This window comes from Octopus sinensis, linkage group LG2, assembly GCF_006345805.1.
Source record: "Octopus sinensis linkage group LG2, ASM634580v1, whole genome shotgun sequence".
NCBI classification, from domain to species: domain Eukaryota; kingdom Metazoa; phylum Mollusca; class Cephalopoda; order Octopoda; family Octopodidae; genus Octopus; species Octopus sinensis.
The window spans coordinates 79,776,686-79,798,057 of record NC_042998.1 but is presented as its reverse complement, the minus strand read 5'-3'; the positions used below and the strand labels follow the sequence as shown (position 1 = coordinate 79,798,057).

At 35.3% G+C, this 21,372-nt stretch overlaps 1 protein-coding gene across 3 annotated transcripts in view; it reads left to right on the top strand.

Annotated features, from left to right (window-relative positions):
* Nucleotides 1–531: 531 nt before the first annotated feature.
* LOC115228890 (1-acyl-sn-glycerol-3-phosphate acyltransferase delta) overlaps nt 532–21,372 on the top strand; it is a 43,929-nt gene continuing 23,088 nt past the window's right edge. Inside the window, exons 1-4 of one of the 3 annotated variants that reach the window (XM_029799367.2) lie at nt 532–595; nt 3,826–4,017; nt 11,826–11,995; nt 19,618–19,785. In XM_029799367.2, coding sequence (XP_029655227.1) covers nt 3,945–4,017; nt 11,826–11,995; nt 19,618–19,785 — 411 coding nt within the window. In that variant the 5' untranslated portion in view covers nt 532–595; nt 3,826–3,944. Of the gene's footprint in view, nt 596–3,825; nt 4,018–5,572; nt 5,592–10,455; nt 10,646–11,825; nt 11,996–19,617; nt 19,786–21,372 lie in introns of those variants that run through there. The other 2 variants (XM_029799366.2, XM_036514488.1) reach the window with 2 other exon arrangements.

Below are 21,372 nucleotides of genomic sequence, written 5' to 3'. Positions count from 1 at the left end.
AAACTACAGCCTAAAAGGTGAGCCTCTCTCTGGAAGATCTGTAGAGCTCAACGAAGACATCCTGCAAACCTCAGTAGAACAAAATCCCATTGTAACTGTTGAGGAACTAGCAGAGAAGCTTGGATTTAGTCGTTCTACCATCATTCAAGTCATTGCTAGAAGAAAATGACCATCTTTGGTTTCAAAACGAAAGGCGTTCTTCTATCAGGCTGATGCTCTGCACACATACACCGATGATGACATTCCAAAAGCTGGAGCAGTTTGAATGGGAAATGGTGCTCCACCCACCATATTCACTCTACATTGCCCCATCTGATTATCATTTATTCTGCAGTCTTCAAAATCATTTGGATGGAAAAAATATGAATCCTGTAGATGAGGTCAGAACAGCATAGACAAGTGAATTTTGGAAGAGGGGCCTTGCAAGTTTACCAGATAATTGGAAGATCATTGTAGAAAATGAAGGAGAGTATATTTTAGATTTAAAAATGACATTGTTTATTCTTTTATTCTTTTATTTGTTTCAGTCATTTGACAGCAGCCATGCTGGAGCACCGCCTTGAGTCGAACAAAACGAGCCCAAGACCTATTCTTTGTAAGCCCAGTACTTATCCTATCGATCTCTTTTGCCAAACCACTAAGTTATGGGGATATAAACAGACCAACATTGGTTGTCAAGCAGTGGTGGAGGGACAAACACTGATACGCAAACATACACACACACACACACACATATACACGACAGGCTTCTTTCAGTTTCTGTCCACTCACAAGGCTTTGGTTGGCCTGAGGCTATTGTAGAAATCACTTGCCCAAGGTGCCACGCAGTGGGACCGAACCTAGAACCATGTGGTTGGGAAGCAAGCTTCTTACCATATAGCGATGCCTGCGTGAAAAATAAAAGAAGTATAAAAAATTCATATTATTTATCAGATGGCCCAATGCATGAAATATAAACACACACACACACACACACACACACACATACTCACACACACAAATACGTGTATGATAGGTGTACTTGTGGCTGTGTGGTTATGAAGTTTGCTTCCCAATGACGTGAGTTCGGGTTCAATCCCATTATGTGGTACCTTAGGCATGGGTCTTCTACTATAACCCCAGGCTAACCAAATTCTTGAGACTGGATTTGGTTGACAGAAACTGAAAGAAACCCATTGTATACATGTGTGTGTGTGATTGTATCTCCTTGTCTTGACATCACAATATACTTTTGTTAAGGAGTTTCACTCTCATATAAGCAGTGTCATTCATCTCCAATATTATGCAAAAAGGAGAAATAAATGTCTGATCATGGAGAAAATGTTTCCTTGCTTGGAAATAGGTGAAGGTTGGACCAAGGGTGGAGGGCAGCATTCGCCCATGGAAAATCTGCCTTAAGAAATTCCATTAGACCCTTGCAAGCATAGAAAAGTTATGTTAAAATGATGATGATGGTCATATATATTTTATTTTTGTAAAGGTGAATGGCTTAGTGGCTAGAGTATTCAGCTTACGATCCTAAGGTCATGAGTTCAATTCCTAGCAATGCATTGTGTCCTTGAGCAAGACACTTTATTTCATGTTCTCCAGCCCACTCAGCTGGCAAAAATGAGTAGTATCTGTATCTCAAAGGGCCAGCTTTGTCACACTGTGTCATACTGAATCTCCCTGAGAACTGCGTTAAGAGTACATGTGTCTGTGGATTGCTCAACCACATGCATGTAAATTTCACAATTCTGTTGATCAGATCAACTGAAACTCTCATTGTTGTAACCAACGGAATGTCAGCATATTTTATTTTTTTCTAGGATAGTTTTGGCTGTGTATGCTCTCACTATATATTATAAATACTATTCTGAGACCCCTTCGGTCACGACACAAACCATGGGATTGCACCTAGAAAGTTACCCTCCCAGCCACAAGTCTGGGCAAGGTTGTTTATGGAAGACCAGCAATCGCCCATGCATACCGGCCTCCCCTCTCCACGCCACCAGTGTTATCCAAGGGAAGGGCAAGGGCCGACACAGCTTGGCACCTGTGATGTCGCAACTCATTTCTACAGCTGAGTGAACTGGATCAATGTGAAATAAAGTGTCTTGCTCAAGAACACAACACGCAGCCCGGTCCAGGATTCGAGCTCACAACCTCACGATTGTAAGCTCGATGCTCTAACCACTGAGCCATGCACCTTCACTATATGCTATATAAATTACAAATGTTATATATCACGTGGAGGCACATGGCTTAGTGGTTAGGGTGTCAGCATCATGATCGTAAGATTGTGGTTTCAATTCCTGGACCAGATGACGCGATGTGTTCTTGAGCAAAACACTTTATTTCATGTTGCTCCAGTCCACTCAGCTGGCAAAAATGAGTAATGTTGCGATGGACAGGCATCCCATCCAGCTGGGGAACACATATGCCATTGAAACTGGGAAACTGGGCCCATGAGCCTGGCTAGGCTTTAAAAGGGCGAAAGTGGAAGTGCGTGGCTTAGTGGTTAGGGTGTCAGCATCATGCTCGTAAGTTTGTGGTTTCGATTCCTGGACTGGGCAACGCGTTGTGTTCTTGAGCAAAACACTTTATTTCATGTTGCTCCAGTCCACTCAGCTGGCAAAAATGAGTAATGCTGCGTTGGACTGACGTCCTGTCCAGCTGGGGAACACATACACCATTGAAACTGGGAAACCGGGCCCATGAGCCTGGCTAGGCTTTAAAAGGGCGCATTTATTATTTTTTTTATTATATATCACAGTCTGTCAAACCTTTTCCTTGTAAAAGTAAAATATATATCTCTATACTGTAAGCTAATGAATGGTCCTGCAATTTTATGTCTGACTATTTTTATTTGTAACTGCTTATAGAAACAAACATGCGGGTGTATGTGTGTTGTGTGTAATGATTGTTTATAAAATGTACACAGCTTCCTATATTTTATTTACATCTATTGCAATTGACTACAATGCATGATGCCAACACACAAAAATTGGGGTGATGTGTAACAGCTGGTGTCTATCAACAACAACTCAATAAGTGGATATCAACACTTTTGAAAATAAGTGGATATCTGTTAAAACATCTGGAAACCATATTACTTTGTTTCTGCGTCTTATCAATATGAAAACAAATAACATCTGATAATTTAGCATGATTCACATCCCTCTGTTTTTAGATATTATTGGCTTACAGAAAATAAAGTAATCAAGTACAATTAAATTGCTAGCAAATTCTCTCATTAGGTGGTTATATTGTCTTAGTAAGATTATACTGATTTCTTTAGAGCGTGTACATATATATATATATATATTATATATATATATATATATATATATATATATATATATACTCACATATATAGAGTGTGAGTATGTATATATATATATGTATTATGTATATATATATATAATATATATATATATATATATATATATATATATATACTCACATATATATAGAGTGTGAGTATGTATATATATATATGTATTATGTATATATATATATATATATATATATATATACCAACACACACACACACATACACTATGATTCACTCTCTGATTGTTATTGGGTGTTTTATTTTTGGATGTGTACCCACCCCACTTCATATTCAAATGTTATTAATGTTATTTTAGAAATAAAGGTTCCAGCAATAATCTAGTCTGTACAGAAGTGATCAGATAACAATCTGATCAAACTTATATAAATACACATCTTGTAAAATACACACCCTCATGATGAAGTTAGATATCTCTGAAAATAACATACTGTATTAACAACTTCTCCTGGGCTTTTAAAGATATGATCTTTTCTGTTTTTGAATTTCAGAAATTTCTGATAACTTTTAAGAAACATAAATCCTAAAAATGATGCATACTGAAAGAAATTATGACAATCAGAATGATCTCAAATTTCAACAGCTACTGATTGATGCTCTCTGAGAACAGATGATCTATTGTATGTGTGCTGAATCACAAGCAGTCTCTTGTGGTTGTCTTCACTTAAAAGAATCTAGTAGAAGTAAGTATCCTTGAACTTTTTATCATACTTTTATAGCAGATATATGGCTGAACAAGTTTTAATAGAAGTGCATTTGTATTAATTGAAAGCAAACCTAATTTGTAACAATTCTTTTTTTTTTACATTTATTTGACTGTGAACACATGAAGCATTTTCTTCACTTCTTCTCCTGTACTGCATCATTCTAGAATAGTCATGGGCAACCTTCGGCCTCCAAGACTTATTGAATGGCATACTTAATGAAAAATAAACCTTAAAATTTTTAAGTAGTATGGCTCACCTAATTATGAACTATGTCTCATGTAATCCACTTCTTAAAAAGGTTGCCCATGCCTGTTATAGAATTTTCCTCAGCCATTCACACAACAATTTATTTTGTAACTTAAATGCACTAATCTCACAAGAATTACTTGTTAGTTTAAATAAATGTAAAAATGGTATGGTCAAGGCCTATTCTTTGCAGCTTATCTAATAAGTAAGAGGAGTATAGTAATTAACCTGTTATAGATGCAAGGTTGAAGTACATGGATGCTTCTGTTTGTTATCAGTGTTTCCAATAATATTCTGCTCATGTTGATCAAACTACCATGATAGCCAGAGTGCAACCAGTCAAAGAAATCATGTCAAAGCAGACACTGGAACACAATGCAATCCTTGAACCCATCAGATCCTCTCACTGTCCAGCCTATGCCAGCATGGAACATGGATGTTAAGTGACGATGGTAATAATGGTGATGATGATGACTCCAGTTTAAGTCATCCATTTAGTCATTTTAGTTCTCATTTTAGCTGATATTGTTTTTGTCATTCCAAGTTCACTAAGCAACTGGTGTTTCAAGCTGTAATAATTTAATAGACCTATTTAAGTATTACAGTTATTAAATAGCTTTAATGATAATGCATAAGCAAGCTAGCATGCCAGGATGCTTCTATGCACTTGTTAGATTTTCCTTTTAATTATTTTAAAATCAACACCATGTTAAAATTAATTATGGCTGTTTGTCTAACAAAATAAAGATGGAATGACTGTACCTGGAGCAATAAGTAAATTATTCAGGCTATGTTTTTTTTTTGAAATCTTTTTATTGAAACTTAACAAATTATCACCTAACTGTACTTCACAAAACACACATTAATTCTGGATATTTTTAGGAAGCCTTATCTTCAGTATGATTGTATAGAAGATATTAAAACCTACTTTCTCTTGTCATTGTCAATGGCTGTCTCATTGCCAACCTACTTAAGTCATTCTACATTTGCTAATTACAAAAGGATAGGTTCTGAATTACTAAATACTACTTATGGTTCCTTGGTTGTAATGGTCTTCTGGAGATTGCATTACTTTGAAAGTTGAATGCTCAGATTAGTTATTGTAAGTTTTATCTCCTGCACCTCCCCCCATATTCATTACTCTTATTTAATTTATCATTGTTGTTCATGAAGTAAGCTCAGTAACTTGTCTAGTCATATATAATATTAGATTTGGATAGTTCTTTTTATTAACCACCAAAATATCTGATTCTAGATTAAGCATATGGTGAATTGGTGGTCTGAAAGAGATCAGTATAGAAAAAGTATGTACATTCTTTGTTTCATTTGTTTCAAATGGGGGCAATTAGTTAATTCTTTAAAACAAACTGTTTGTTACCTTAATCTGAAGTAACTTTGGAGTTTTAAACATTAGAGAGAATATGTGTGCTTAACAACTGAGAAATTATAATTTTGGTTTTATCACAATGTTTATATAACACACTACAGGTAATATGAATTAAATTTTATGTAAAAAAAGTATTTGTAAGTTTGCTCTAAAACAATTTTGGAATTATAACCTAGTAAAGTTCATGAAGAATGTAATTTTTCTTGTACTCTGATTGCAAAATTTATACCTCCAAATTTATACCATTCAAACTGTCAACTGACACACACTCACACACACATGTGCATACATGCACGTATGTGTGCGTGGGAGTTGTGTGTTGTCATCATCATTTAATGTCTATGATTAGCCCTTGTGCAACTGGTCCTCCGCAAATCTGCCCTATCAACTGTCTACAATCCGGTCAGTGCTGACTGGTAGCAAAACAGCTATCACATCCAAAGAAGATACAAATAATAGCATACATAATACCCACAAATGTTGGCTGGCTGGTTGGTTGATTTCTCCAATCACATCTCACATTGTACAGATAGAGGCAGAGAGAAAGAGAGTGATACAGAAAGAATTAACATAAAAGGCACAGGATGAATGTACATACTAGGCCTGGTGGTAGATAATGAGTGAAGGAATTCTCTCTCTGTCTCTGTCTCACACACACATACACACACACACACAGAGTAAGAAAGAAAGAATCATAGAAAGGTGAAGGAGAGTAGTGATAGGGAAAGTTATACAAATGAGTAATTTGTTTTATCTAATTTTATCTTAGAGTTATGCATATTTCTCTTTTGAAAAGTAAGCACCAAGAAATTCGATAAAAGTTAAATTATAACTATTGTACATCATATTCCCTCATGTTACACATGGTAGCAAAAGTATACTTTCAAAGTTGCTTGTTGTATGATGAATAAGACACTAGTTTATACATAATATATAATTAACAGTCCATGGTGTTCTGATTGCATTAAATCTAATGAGAATCATCTTGTTCAAAATTATGATTGTTTGGCTATTATACTCATGTTCTCTCTCGGAATTAAAGCTCCTAATTATTTTTTTATGGAGGTTAGAAATATATTGTTTTATAGAATTAATTCCTATTCCCATGAGGTTAAGTAGTTCTCTTTCATTACAACAAAATTGTTTTTGGATCAATGCTAGAAATATTTTCTTAAATAAAAGAATTAATTTGTCAAGTAATTTTTTAAATAAGCATTTAGGGATTATTATTTTAAGAAACGTGTATAATTTTTTGATTATTAGTTTCCGTTTATGATCTACTTATAAGAACATAAGCTCAACATTAAACTGTAGCTGTGCACTTGCAACCATGTCTTCAAAGCAGCTGTGTCTTGTTTCTTTGAAGCTGACTCAATATGAAATTGTTGAATTTTCGCTGATTTTTTTTTTCCTATGCTTTTATTACTTAGGGCATGTACTTCCTGATGACACAGTTATATGTAAATAAACCCATTGTACTCGTTTTACTTTGGACATGTTATCCTGAAACTTTAGTTCTGAAGTATGCAGTTCATATTTTAAAAACAATTGAGGAGTGTTTTCAGAGATATTGCACTGTTTGACACACCAGGCACACTTCCAATGAATCCCAAGGATTTAAAATATACAAGTTCAGGTAGAGAAATAGGAAGGGAAATTGCTGTGTAGATAAGCTATTGAACTACCAGTTCAAATCTGTAACATTTTGTTGTGTAGAAATAGACTGGAGAAATACAGTTAATTGTTCAGTTTGAATATCTGTGGCAGGAATAAATAATGAGATCACGTACACATGTTATCTGAATTAGATTCATATCCTGAATCTTTTCTCTGATTAACATTATAAAACCAATGTTAAGCACTAAACTAGCTGTAAAAGAAATTTACTGCCAGTAGGTCCTTGGGTGTACTGGAAGTAGTTAATGCCTTTTGCAGCTAAAATATCTAGAACGTTAATTTTGATGTGTGAATGAATGTATATTTTTTTGTTTTCTTCTGTTATTTCAATTTTATCTTGCTACCAAATCTTTTCAGCTAGTTCTAAATTTTAAGAAGTTAAATGCATGAACATCATGCTCTTGTTTTAATTTTATTTGTTAAAACATTCCCTACTTCAGGCATCAAACCACGAACTTGAAAGGGAGGAGTGCAATCAATCAAAGTTGAGCTTTTCTATATTACTGAATCTCATTTGTCTAGAATGTGTGATCTGTTTAGTTTCACATTATTTTTCTCTAGCTTAGGATTACCTATACTGTCATTATATTAACAACCACTTATATAATATGTAATTTACACTAAGGTAATGAACTGGCAGATTTGTTAGAGCATCAGAAAAATGACTTGTTTTATTTCTTCTGGCTCTTTATATCCTGAGTTCAAATCCAACTGATTTGGGCACCACCAGACTATCCAACACATGCTGGCATAACAAGCAGATTGACCCACCCATCGCTGGATCCATCTACTAAACCCATCCCATCACCATTACCATTTTGTCTTCCTTCTCCTTCATAAACTCCTGATATTACACTTCCTCTTTCCCTCACCCTTGACTCCAATGCTGTTCCCTCTCTTATTCTCCCCATCCTCTCACAACATTAAATCTGCTTCATCTATCATGGAGGCTCTCTTTCACCTTGCAAACTACGAGGTGATCCCACTAGCACTGGTGTCACAAACAGCATCCAGTACACTCTTTAATTGGTTGGTAAATTGAATCTAACATCACCAATTTAAGGCTTGAGAGGGCTCTTTAGTCTTGCCGATAGCAAAGTAAACTATCATGCTGGTGTCATCACAAATGCACCCAATACATTCTGTGAAGTTTTTAGTGTTAGGAAGCACACAAGCCTTAGAAACTATACCAAAACAGAGACATTGGAGCTATACATTTTACTGGGATTTACTGAATCCTGTTGAACTGTGTAACTCTTATCAGCATGGAAAACAGACATAATGGGATGATAATGATGTCCATCAACAAAATCTACTTTGCCTGTTATTGATATAAATATGAAATATCTTGACTATCTGACATGCTGTATATCATGCAGTAGTTGCTGCACAGCAAAGTTTACTTCATATTATTAGATCTTTAGAAGTATTACAAAGTAGTTACTTCCAGCCATTTTATTGACTACTTTGTCAGTGTCAGAGTTGACCAACAGAATATTCAACAACAACATGTCTGTAAGCTTGTAATTGTTTTTGTTTAACTCCAAATGAGCTCTGAATATGCAGATGTACAATCAAAGCATATCAGTCATTCCTGTCTTCTCTTAATTTTGTTATCCAGTGTATCCTTCCTCTTTCAAGCCAGTAAAGTATGTTTCACGATGAGGCTAAAGTCTCCCTTGGTTTTGCTACTGAATCATGTCTAACATTGTACAATATAATTTTGTGTGTTCACTCATGGATGTAGCAAAAGAAACAAACTTTAAAATTACAGTGAGACTTTATTATTTTTGTAAAATGGTACAGTGGATCGAGCAAGAAACATTACAACTTTTGGTGGTTATAGTCACCCACCATTTGGATAATTCAGCCTGGGTTGTCGTTGATTACATGTGCTCTGTTATATTAATTTTTCTCTGGTGAAAAACAGCAGGAAACCAGCAAAACTCACACCCCTCTGCTTGTAAACAATCTGTTGCACCAAATTATGGGAAAAGGTAGGCTCCAGAGCACATGCCAATTAGTTTGAGAATGTATTACATGCAACATGATTGGACCATCAATCCAAATCCCATGCAATACTCAACCAATCACAACACAAGACTCAACCAATGTTCAAAACTTGGCATGATAGTTAAATCAACCATCATTCCATATTAACATGCTGTGCCTATAAAAGCTTGATTGTTTTGAATATGCCATAACAGAAATTGGTCTTGCTACATATGATTTGTGGGAGATTTGGCTGCTACTTCTAGCAGGTTTAGCAACCATGTAGAGGTCCCTCATCACTATAATAAATTAGTTTTTAATTTTAAGTAATTTGCCTCATCATAAAATATTTGCATTTGTGGTATAAAAGATGGGAAAGGTCTCTTACCTCGAGCTGGAAAATGACTCCAAAAAGGAAAATTCCTTAAGTTCTGAGTGGAACTTGTCCAGCCCTGAGACATTCTATTCTCTACCTTAGTGATTCTCAGCCATTTTTTACCTACGGTCCCCTTTGATCTGTCTTTTACTCAAGTGGATCCCCTTGGCCATCCAATGTTAAAAAAAATCTTAATTTATATTTATAATTAAATATTATTGGGAACTGTAGAAAGAATTGGTACACTATTTTGTGCATTGTAGAAGCATTACCAATTTGTTGCACACAAATTTAAATGACAAATTCTTACATAGACCCCCCGCCCCCCGGGTCATATGGACCCCAGTTGAGAACCACTGATGTTCATGCTGGCTAGGAGATAGAATTTCTGAGGATCCCTTGATCACAAGTGTCTGTTCTCTGCCAAGAGTAAAAGTGGATGCCACAGAGAAAGAGAGGATGTTCAAATCACTTGTTTTGTTACCTAACATCATTTCTTCTTATCACTCATTAATGTCCGCTTCCTCTTATCACCCACTAATGTTCCCTTCCTTTCATCCTCCACTAGTGTTCCCTTATCACCTGCTAATGTCCCCTTTCATTTGCAGCACATCACCTACTATGCTACAACACCAATATAAATCTTTTATTTTTTCCTTTACTTTTTTCTTTAGCCAATTATCTTTTAATTGTTAATTATCTTTTAATGAGACTCCTTTTTCCTTTTCTATTTCAGCCGATCACAATGGCTGGTCTTTGGACACGAATGAAGACATGGTCCATTCTCCATTTTCTGTTTTGTTACATTCTTTTAGTCAGTGGCTTTATCACATGCTTCCTGATGTCACTAACCTTAGTTCTCTGGCCTCTTAATAAAGATCTCTATCGCAAAGTCAACAGCTATTTAGCATACCTGTGGTGGTGTCGTAAGTAAAATTAAACTTTCATTTTTGATTCTATATTATAAATGAGATACCATATTTTCCAGTATGCAAGTTAACATAGTATATATAGTGTAAACATGTAATGTAAACACACAAACTTTGTTACTATCTTTCCAAATATTGTTGCTTTTCACATGGAATATATTTGGTTCCAAAGTTGTCTTGATGTCTAAGTTGACAATAAATTATGGTCTGACTACAAGTCAGGCTGGAAAATTTGGTAGATATATTATTTGATGTTAAAAATCTTAATGTTAACTGCCCAATCCATCCCTACAAAACTGGTTTCCTTTTTTTTTTTAAACCTGCTACGGATTGTGTTGCTAGGTAAACATAAATGTCAGTACTGTATTTATATTATGACAGAAACTATTGCAATAAATACCACAAAAATTGTGCCCTTTCTGCATTCTTGTTTCTTAAATATAAACTATTTTTAATTTGACCTTTTTTTTATGAAATTTATTTATTTAAAAAGTGAAACATTTTATTTATCTACTTACTGCTAAATGGTTCTGTGGAATGTATCTTGGATAAGCTTAATACATAAAAGTGAATGCATGTAATGTTTGTTTCTATGTGTGTGGTTATATGTATGTATGTATGTGTGTGGGGGTGTGGATGGATGCATGCTCCAAGTTGTAGGCTGTAGTTTTGCAAAGGTTATGGACAATTCCTTCTTCCAGATACAGCAGGTTAAAAAAATAAAAAAAGAAGTATTCCAGTTAGTGGTATAGGCAGAGTGTATACTATCCAGACTCAAAGGCGTCACCTGCATGAAAATGTCTCTTAATTTTGTTACAGACCTCTGTCAGCATTCATTGCAAGTCACCTTGTATATTTTCTCATGATGGCAGTGACCAGAGGATCCTATGAACCAAGTGTATACATGTACTACACAGACACACATGCACACATGCACGCACACACACACACACACACACACACACCACACACACACACACACACACACACACACACACACACAATTGTGACAGCTAAGGGAGAATAGCTTGATGGAGAATAATTTTTCTAATGTAATATTTTAATTATTCCTTTACATATTCTATCCATTAAAACTACCTCTATTTTTTATTAATTTCCCCCATCTTTCCATTCCTTATAATCTGCTGCAATTCATATGTGTATCCTTCATTTTCAGAGTTTACATTCCTTGGACAATGGTGGTCTGGAACCGAATGTGTACTATACATTGAACCTTCAGATTTACAATATATCGGCAAGGAACATGCTTTAGTGATCATGAACCACAAGTATGATATAGATTGGCTCATGGGATGGATACTTACCGAGCGTTTTGGAATGCTTGGGGTAAGAATGTGATGTACAAAACTCAATTTTTTTTTCTGTCTTTGTCTTGAAATTTGTTAGTAGCATCATTAAATTAAGTGAATGGAATTCGTTTTAGTTTAAAATTCATTGGAAAGTTTATTATTTGTCAAGTTTATTTTGGCATAGTTTCTACAGCTGGATGCCCTTCTTAATGCCAACCACTTTACAGAGTGTACTGGATGCCTTTTATGTGACACTAGCACCAGTGCCTTTTATACGGCACCAGCACCAGTGCTTTTTTGTGGCACCAGCATTTACAGGGTCACCAAGTAACTTACAAGACAAAGACGTCTTCAACTGGAAAGACAAAGTAGTAGGGAGTGGGAGGGGATTTATGCCAGTTGATGGGATATTAGTGGTATAGAGAGACAGGGATAGGTGTCCTACTGTAGAGTAAATACAAGAATATTCCAGTTGAAAAAGAGAGGAGGATGAGTTAGAGAGTAAAATAAAGAGCATAGGTGAAACAGAAAGTAAGAAAAAGAGAGTGATAGTGAAAGAGATGGCCGTGAAAATGTGTTGGGACATACCCAGGGACATTGGAGGTGGGGTGATACAGACTTTATGACTGTATGTGTTGGCAAATTAGAGGTGACTGAGGCCAATGAGGGAGTGAGATACAACAGAAGGGTTGTGGTAGGTATTCAAAAGTATTGAGGGTGATAGCTAATAAGTGAGGTGTTAGTGATGGCAAACAGCATGGGGGAGAAGGCACAGAAAGGAGGTGAGTGACTGGTGGAGACAGCAGGCAGCAGAAGATAAAGTAAAAAGTGGTAACTGAGACAGAAGGGGGATGTAGTATGTGCCTATTCTGCTTTCAGGTGATTGAGAAGTGATGGATATTAGGGGAGGATTGCTGATGGGGTGAAGAGGATACATGTTGGCATGAGGTAGAGCTCCTCACAGGCAAGCATTAACCAAGGTGGTTTAGGATATCACTTCTGCTATGGTTGACAGGTTTTCTTGAATGTCCAGGTTCTTTGTCATCTCCTTTGCAAGGCTCAATGTCTTGAGATTGGTCTTCAATATTTCAATATGTGTGTGTGTGTGTGTATGCATGCATATATATGTGTGTCTGACTATATATATATATGTATGTATATATAGATGTGTGTGTATATGTATATATAAGAGTCTGTATGGAAAGAAGTTGTTCTTTCCTTTGTATATATTATGCAAGTGTATAACAGTTTAGCACTATATCGATTAATGATACTGGAAAATTCTACATGTGTATATATACTAGTGTTTATTGTTGGTTCTTCTTCAATATTAGTACCTTATACTTCTGAAATTCCAGTTGCTGCTATAGAGATTTCCATCATTTTTGATATAGGAGAAAATGTTTAACAATACAAAGAAAACGGAGAATACATACACAGAATAATCATTTCATTTATTATCATAGCCCAGTCAAATTAATGAGTTCATTCATATTTCCTACGCTGTGTTTCAGTTGATTGTTCTTATCTATATTTACACATTTAAAGAAGTGCATATATATATATATATATATATATATATATATATATATATATATATATATGTATATACATATATATAAAAGACAAAGTATAAATAATGGTCATTACGTATTTTGCCTTTATTGCAGTAAATTTGGCTTACAGCTGTTTCCAGTAGTCTATATATATATATGTGTGTGTGTGTATATATAGAGACACATTTAAACCATAATTGTTAGTTCAATAAATTATGTTGTTTCACCTATGGTTCTACTCTCTGACTTTGAGTTCATTACTCTATATAACCAGACACACACACACACACACACACATATATATATATATATATATATATGTATATACATATATATAAAAGACAAAGTATAAATAATGGTCATTACGTATTTTGCCTTTATTGCAGTAAATTTGGCTTACAGCTGTTTCCAGTAGTCTATATATATATATGTGTGTGTGTGTGTATATATAGAGACACATTTAAACCATAATTGTTAGTTCAATAAATTATGTTGTTTCACCTATGGTTCTACTCTCTGACTTTGAGTTCATTACTCTATATAACCAGACACACACACACACACACATATATATATATATATATATAATATATATATATATATATATATATATATATATATATATATATATATATATATATATATGTATGTATGTACATGTATACACTCATACACACACACACACACACCACACACACACACATATCATCATCATCATTGTCGTTTAATGTCCGCTTTCCATTCTGGCATGGGTTGGATGGTTTGACTGAGAACTGGCAAGCCAGGAGGCTGTACCAGGCTCCAATCTGATTTGGCAAGATTTCTACAGCTGGATGCCCTTCCTAATGCCAACCACTCCAAGAGTGTAGTTGGTGCTTTTTACGTGCCACCAGCGAGGTGCCAGTCAGGCAGCACTTGCATTGGCCAGGCTCAAATGGTGCTTTTTACATGCCACCAGCATGGGTGTTAGTCAAGCAGCACTGGCATCAGCCATGCTTGAATGGTGCTTTTCATGTGCCACTGACACAGGTGTCAGTTACGTGGTGCTGGTATCAGCCATGCTCAAATGGTGCTTATTTACATGCCACCAGCACAGGTACCAGTCAAGCAGCACTGGCATTAGCCACACTTGAATGGTGCCTTTGATGTGCTACTGGCATGGGTGACAGTCAGGTGGCACTGGTATTAGCCAATATATATATATATATGAAGGAGACTTCCTTTGGTCACGAATGACCATGGGATTGCACCTACAAAGCTACCCTCCAAGGCACAAGTCTGAGCAAGGTTGTTTATGGAAGACCAGCAATCGCCCATGCATACCAGCTTCCCCTCTCCACGCTACCAATGTTATCCAAGGGAAAGGCAACGGCTGATGCAACTTGGCACCAGTGACGTCGCAACTCATTTCTACAGCTGAGTGAACTAGAGCAATGTGAAATAAAGTGTCTTGCTCAAGAACACAACACGCAACCCGGTCCGGGAATCAAACTCACAACCTCACGATCTTAAGCTCACGATCATAACTTAGTGGCTCAGCAAAAGAGTCCAATAAAATAAGTATTAGGCTTTAAAAAAAAAAGTCCTGGCATCAATTTGTTCAGATATGATTGTGCGTGTGTGTGTGTGTGTGTGTGTGTGTGTGTGCGCGTGTTTGTCTGTCTGTCAGTGTATTGTCCATAGTCAGGTTAATAAAACTTGATTGCTATGAAAACAAAGTTGGAATCTGGCACAGTAGGACAGTACTGTCTCTTCCTCCATTCCTTCACCTTATTGAACTTGGCACACCCACAAACTTACTGCTCTATATTCTAATGACAGGCAGCATAGAAAAAATATTCTCTAAAAATAGCAGCAGTAAATATTTGAAGAGTTGTGTCACATGTTTTGACAGGTTCTCTTGTTAGGAGGAATGTAGTGTATTACTTTTTAGAATTGGTGTCATCTGAAACAAATTAAATCAAACAATTGTTTTAGTTGAAGGGCTCAGAATTATTTCATACAGACATAGAGAAGCTTGACTGCTTGTAGCAAGATTTTAGTTTTTGAATTAGTTAAAACTTGCACATTCAGTTGTGCTACTTTGGAAAGTCTGAGTTATTGTACCATCACAAGTCCCTTCAAAATTGGGTAATGTACTTAAAATATTTTATAGTCAAGGAATTTGATGTTTTATTTTTCAATCTCAGATTGTTTGCAAGCGTACAGCATATTTATATATATATATTGTGTGGTAAGTAGCTTGCTAACCAACCACATGGTTCTGGGTTCAGTCCCACTGCGTGGCACCTTGGGCAAGTGTCTTCTACTATAGCCTCAGGCCGACCAAAGCCTTGTGAGTGGATTTGGTAGACGGAAACTGGAAGAAGCCCGTCGTATATATATATATATATATATATATATATATATAATATATATATATATGTATGTGTGTGTGTGTTTGTGTGTCTGTCCCCCTAGCATTGCTTGACAAGCGATGCTGGTGTGTTTATGTCCCCTTTACTTAGTGGTTTGGCAAAAGAGACCGATAGAATAAGTACTGGGCTTACAAAGAATAAGTCCCGGGGTCGAGTTGCTCGAGTAAAGGCGGTGCTCCAGCATGGCCGCAGTCAAATGACTGAAACAAGTAAAAGAGTATATATATTAGGAGTATGGAGTGTGGCAGAATTAATACAGCTGTAGATAAATGGCCTTTTGCTTTGTTATATATAATCCTCTACTTCCTGAGTTCAAATTTTGATAGGGTCTATTTTTCCCTTGTTCCTTCCAGCATTGATAAAATAAGTACCAGTAATGTAATTGTTTCATTCAACTACATTTCTGCACCCAAATTTGTGGTTTTATGCATCATGTGAGAAATAAATATTATTTTAGAAATATGTATGTATGTATGCATGCATAACATTATTTTAACATACATATTGAGACTTGCATGGGCCAAAAATAAATAAATAAAATAAGTTCTTACATCCACATATACTAGCATTGGAAAATAGATGCAAACTAATAAATATTCTCTAGCAGTAGATCTTGAGGTTTTTTAGCCATCTTAATTGAGTGAAGTACTTATCTTGATAATGGATATATGTAATTTCTGTTATAATCCACAAAGATCAAGAGATCAATAAGCTCTGTGCTTATCGTGTCGGTGTAATCAACTGTCCCCCTCCCCCAAAATTTCAGGCCTTGTGCCTAGAATAGAAAAAAAAAATCCTTAAAGCAATGGATAAAATACCTGCAATATTTGTTCTGGCTCTTTACATTCTGGGTTCAAATCCCACTAAGGTTAACTTTGCTTTTCATCATTATGGAGTTGACAAAACAAGTACCATTTAAGTACTGGAGTTGACAAAACAAGTACCATTTAAGTACTGGAGTTGACAAAACAAGGACCATTTAAGTACTGGAGTTGACATAATCAAGTGATCTTGTCCCCTCAGAAATTGCTGGCCTTGTGCCTAAATTGGAAACTGTTTTTATTTTTCATCTTTTACTTCTGTCAGTCATTAAATTGTGGCCATTCTGGGGGCACTGTCTTAAAGAACTTTTAATTGAATGAATTGACCCTAGTACTTATTATTTCTCTTTCTTTTTTTTGGTCTTGCACTTATTCTATCAGTTACTTTTGCCAAACCACTAAGTTATGGGGACAACACTGGTTGTCAGTGTTTATAATAGAATAGTTTATAGTCAAAGATCTAACTTTAGAGCCTAAATATTAAATATTTACTCTTTTACCCTTTATCTATTTTCACTCAGTGAACTGTGGCCATGCTGCAGTACTACCTTGAAGGGTTTAGTTGAGCAAATTAAACTCAGTACATTTTTTTAACCTGTGTGTGTGTTGGGGTGATAGGGTAGGTGTGTGTGCACCTGTGTGTGTATGTGCATGCACATGTACATAGACATGCATGGATGCACACATACACCTACCCTGACCTCTCCTTCCCCTCCTTACATAAGGAACTACATCCATAAATCTTTGTGGGGTGACAAGTAAATCTCAACAGATTTGAAAGTGAACTGACCTTGGAAAAAAAAGGCTGAACCCATAAGGAGGTCACAGATGGCCAGTGCACATACACTCGCAAACAAACAGTCATTCTTCAGTTACTCTCACCCTTCCCTTCTCTTGTAAGCAACCACACATCAACATACACACAGACATAAGACTAATTCTCAGACAAACAGACATGAATAGCAACAAAAGGACTTTGACAAACAAACAGCTGATTGATTGTTTAACCAATACATACATTAAACAAATTATTGGTTAGATATTTATCCAATTGACAAACAACACAGAAGTGATACTGGACCAGTCCATGTGTCTATTATTATTGGTGTTATGACTCCCCCAAGATACAACAAGATTTGTTTCAACACACGAATCCACATTAAGAATATTGCAAACCAAATATGAAAACAATATAATGTGAAAGTTAAGAGTAAAAGTATGACATTTCTAGCATAGCCCCTTGCTTGATCCAAGAATTAGATGTTCCCAACTGTCAGTCAGATAATCATGGAAAATCTGCAAGACTTTTTTCAGTTTCTGCTTACCAAATCTACTTACAAGGCTTTGGTCTGCCAAGGGTTAAAAGTAGAAGACACTTGTCCAAGGTGCTATACAGTGGGACTGAACCCAAGAACGTACAGTTGGGGGTGGGGGGCATGGTTTGATAGCTTGTTGATTGTTTGGATATACTTCTCTGACAGTTTATTATATCTGTCACCATACATACATTTTTACATTTTATTGTATACCTTGCTTGGTATATATGGCGTGGGGAGATGTGAAGAGTGTAGTTTATGAAAATAAATTATTTATTTGTTATTATGTCAATAATAATTTTGTGTATTTTCATTAGAAAGAAAACAAAAAAAAAGGAAAAAATTTCAAAGTAAAAAGTTAGATGTTCACTAACATAAAAGTGTTGAAATTAGATAAATGTAGTCCTAACTGCCCTTCCATACATATCATTTTTATAAAAAGAAATAGATGAAAGCTAAGTTTGATGAGAGAGAATGTTCCTCTGCATGAGCCTGCTCTTTGTTCTATGATACAGACTTCCTGTTTTGCAGTGAGCTAAATTAAAATCTTCCATCAAAATTTCAAATAAGCTTTTATTCTAATCGCATAGCTTTATGACAGTTATTATATTAAATTCTTCGTTATTTTAAAAATTATTTTGAAAATATAAAATAATTTTTAAAATTATTTTATATATTTAACTGAAATATGATAACAAAATGGGTTAATCTTCAGACACCCACCTTCGACCTTAATTCGTTTTATCTGGTATTTTAGGTTTTGCATCCTATTTTTAGGGATGGAGGCATATCTTAGCATTTGAGGAATGATGTATCTTTTAAGTTTTATCTTTTCTTCTACTTGCTGCATAGTTTTCCATAGTTTTCTGATTTTTTTTTTCATTTAATGTTTTTTTAAGGATTGTAAAAGTTTACTTCAGGAGATAATTTGATAAATTTAAGTTTTATTTTAAATTATTCTGTTGATATTAGACATAAGTGCCAATTTTAGACCGAAAAGATACATGGATTTACTGATGGAATTCAAACCATGCAGCCCTGTTTTTTGGGCATATGGCATAGTGGTTAAGAACATGGGCTACTAACACCATGATTCCAAGTTCAATTCCAGGCAGTGACCTGAATAATAATAATAATAATAATAATAATAATAATAACAACAACAGCAACATTGAAAAATACCTTAGGAATGAGAACCCAAGTTCAAAATTTCCCTAAGACACCTGATGAAGGCTGGAGGGTATATCAGCCGAAACGTCAAGTTAACAACAAACAAGATGAGGACAGATATCTGTCAATTGTAAATACTGTATCTGCTTATAATGTTTGATATTATTTACACTAATTTACAATTTTATACTTTTGTTTAAATGATATGAATTAACATGAATTTAAAGCAAATTTTATTGAATAAAAATCTGTTTTCAGTTGTGGAGTTTATATTTTAACAATTTCTATATAAATATTGAAGAATCTTCATATATTGCAAAAAACAAGAAAATTAGAAATAAAACAAAAATGATTTGATTATGTATTTTTCTGCTTTCAGGGATCAAAGATTTACGGCAAAAAATTTCTGAAATATATTCCAATCCTTGGATGGATATGGTATTTCACAGAAAGTATATTTCTAGAGAGAAATTGGGACCAAGACCAGAAAACTCTAGTTCGCGACATTCAAGAAATTGCTAGTTTCCCGCAAGATGTTTGTATTACCGTAAGTTGATTTTTCTGAGTTTTTACATCTCAGTTTGCCTATTTTATTCCTGGAAAGATACAAAGCAGTGTGTGTGTGTGTGTCTGTGTGCATGTTTTCGCTCTTCATGAAGTGTGCTACTGGTAACTTTTGTCCAATGAGTCCATTTAGAGTAAGCCAGCCAAAGACTTCACTGAGAGGAAATTGGACCCAGTAGGGTGTACTAATGAATCATTTTACAATTATGCAGTTCCTTACCTCTCTCAGAAATGAACTGTAGTAACTTTATATGTACAGTCTCTATTTATAACTTACATAAGCTGAACTGTGAAAATTGTTTTCATCATTAAAATCATGAAATAACAATGTGTCACTATACACTCATTTAGCCAGCCACACTTATATCCAGCCAGTCACAAAATTTTTAGATTGTTAATATATGACCTTTTATATGGATTTGTGTGTATTTGCCAACTTGTTGATATGGTTATGTGTTTGTGTGTGTATTTTCCAACCCACTTATAAAGTTATATGTTCACTTGTTACTGGAGTTGTATGCAGACACTGTTAATTGCATATTTTTAAATCTTTCTATATGCCAACTTGGGTATATGGAATTTTAACGATATCTTTTGAATATTATTGGAATGTTTTATTAACTGAGTAGTTTCATCATCATTATTATTTAATGTCAATCTTCCATGATGGCATGGGTTGGATGGGTTGACAGGAACTGGTAAGAGAGAGGACTGTGCCAATCTTGTCTACTTCAGCATGGATTTTATGGCTGGATACCCTTCCTAACCTTTCTAGCACAAACCACTTTACAGAATGGACTGGGTGCTTTTTATGTGGCACCAGAAGCCCTGTGCTTCTCAATACCATGTGAAGAAATTTGGTAGACAGAAACTGTAGGGAGTCTGTTGTATATGTGTGTGTGTATGCGCACGCATGTGTGTATGTATATATACACACATATATACATATATATACATATATATATATACATATATATATATACATATATATATATACATATATATATATATATATATATCAATACAAAATGGGACAAGAACGCAAAACATTCAGAAGACGATACAAAAAACACGGGCAGGTCATTCAAAGCCTTCAATCTTCAATCAAGAACCGGATCATCCTCGCAATTTTGGCTGATTAATCTTGAGATTGCTCCAATCTGGCCAGCCTCAAGGAAAAACTAAGCTAAGCGCATTAGATTCCTTGGAAAAAAGCTTCGAATGTATACGAAACAAGAGCGGAAAAACGGACGATGTTACACGAATATGAATACAAAAATAATACGAAAAAACAATAATAATAATAACAATAACAGGACATCACAACAGGCGTCTTTCGACTTAGACGAATTGAACTCAGCTGGCATGTTAGGAATCTGCCTTGGGGCAGAGAAAAAAAATGTTGATGTTACCACGACTGCTGCCAGACCCAAAAGGCCAGTAGTCAGCCAGTTGGTCACGTGTGAAGAGAAGAGAGAGGAAAAGAGGGACAGAGGAATTAAGGAGGGGGAGAAGAGAGGGAAAAAGAGGAACAAGGAATTAAGTAGGAGGAGACAAGAGAGAGAGCAAG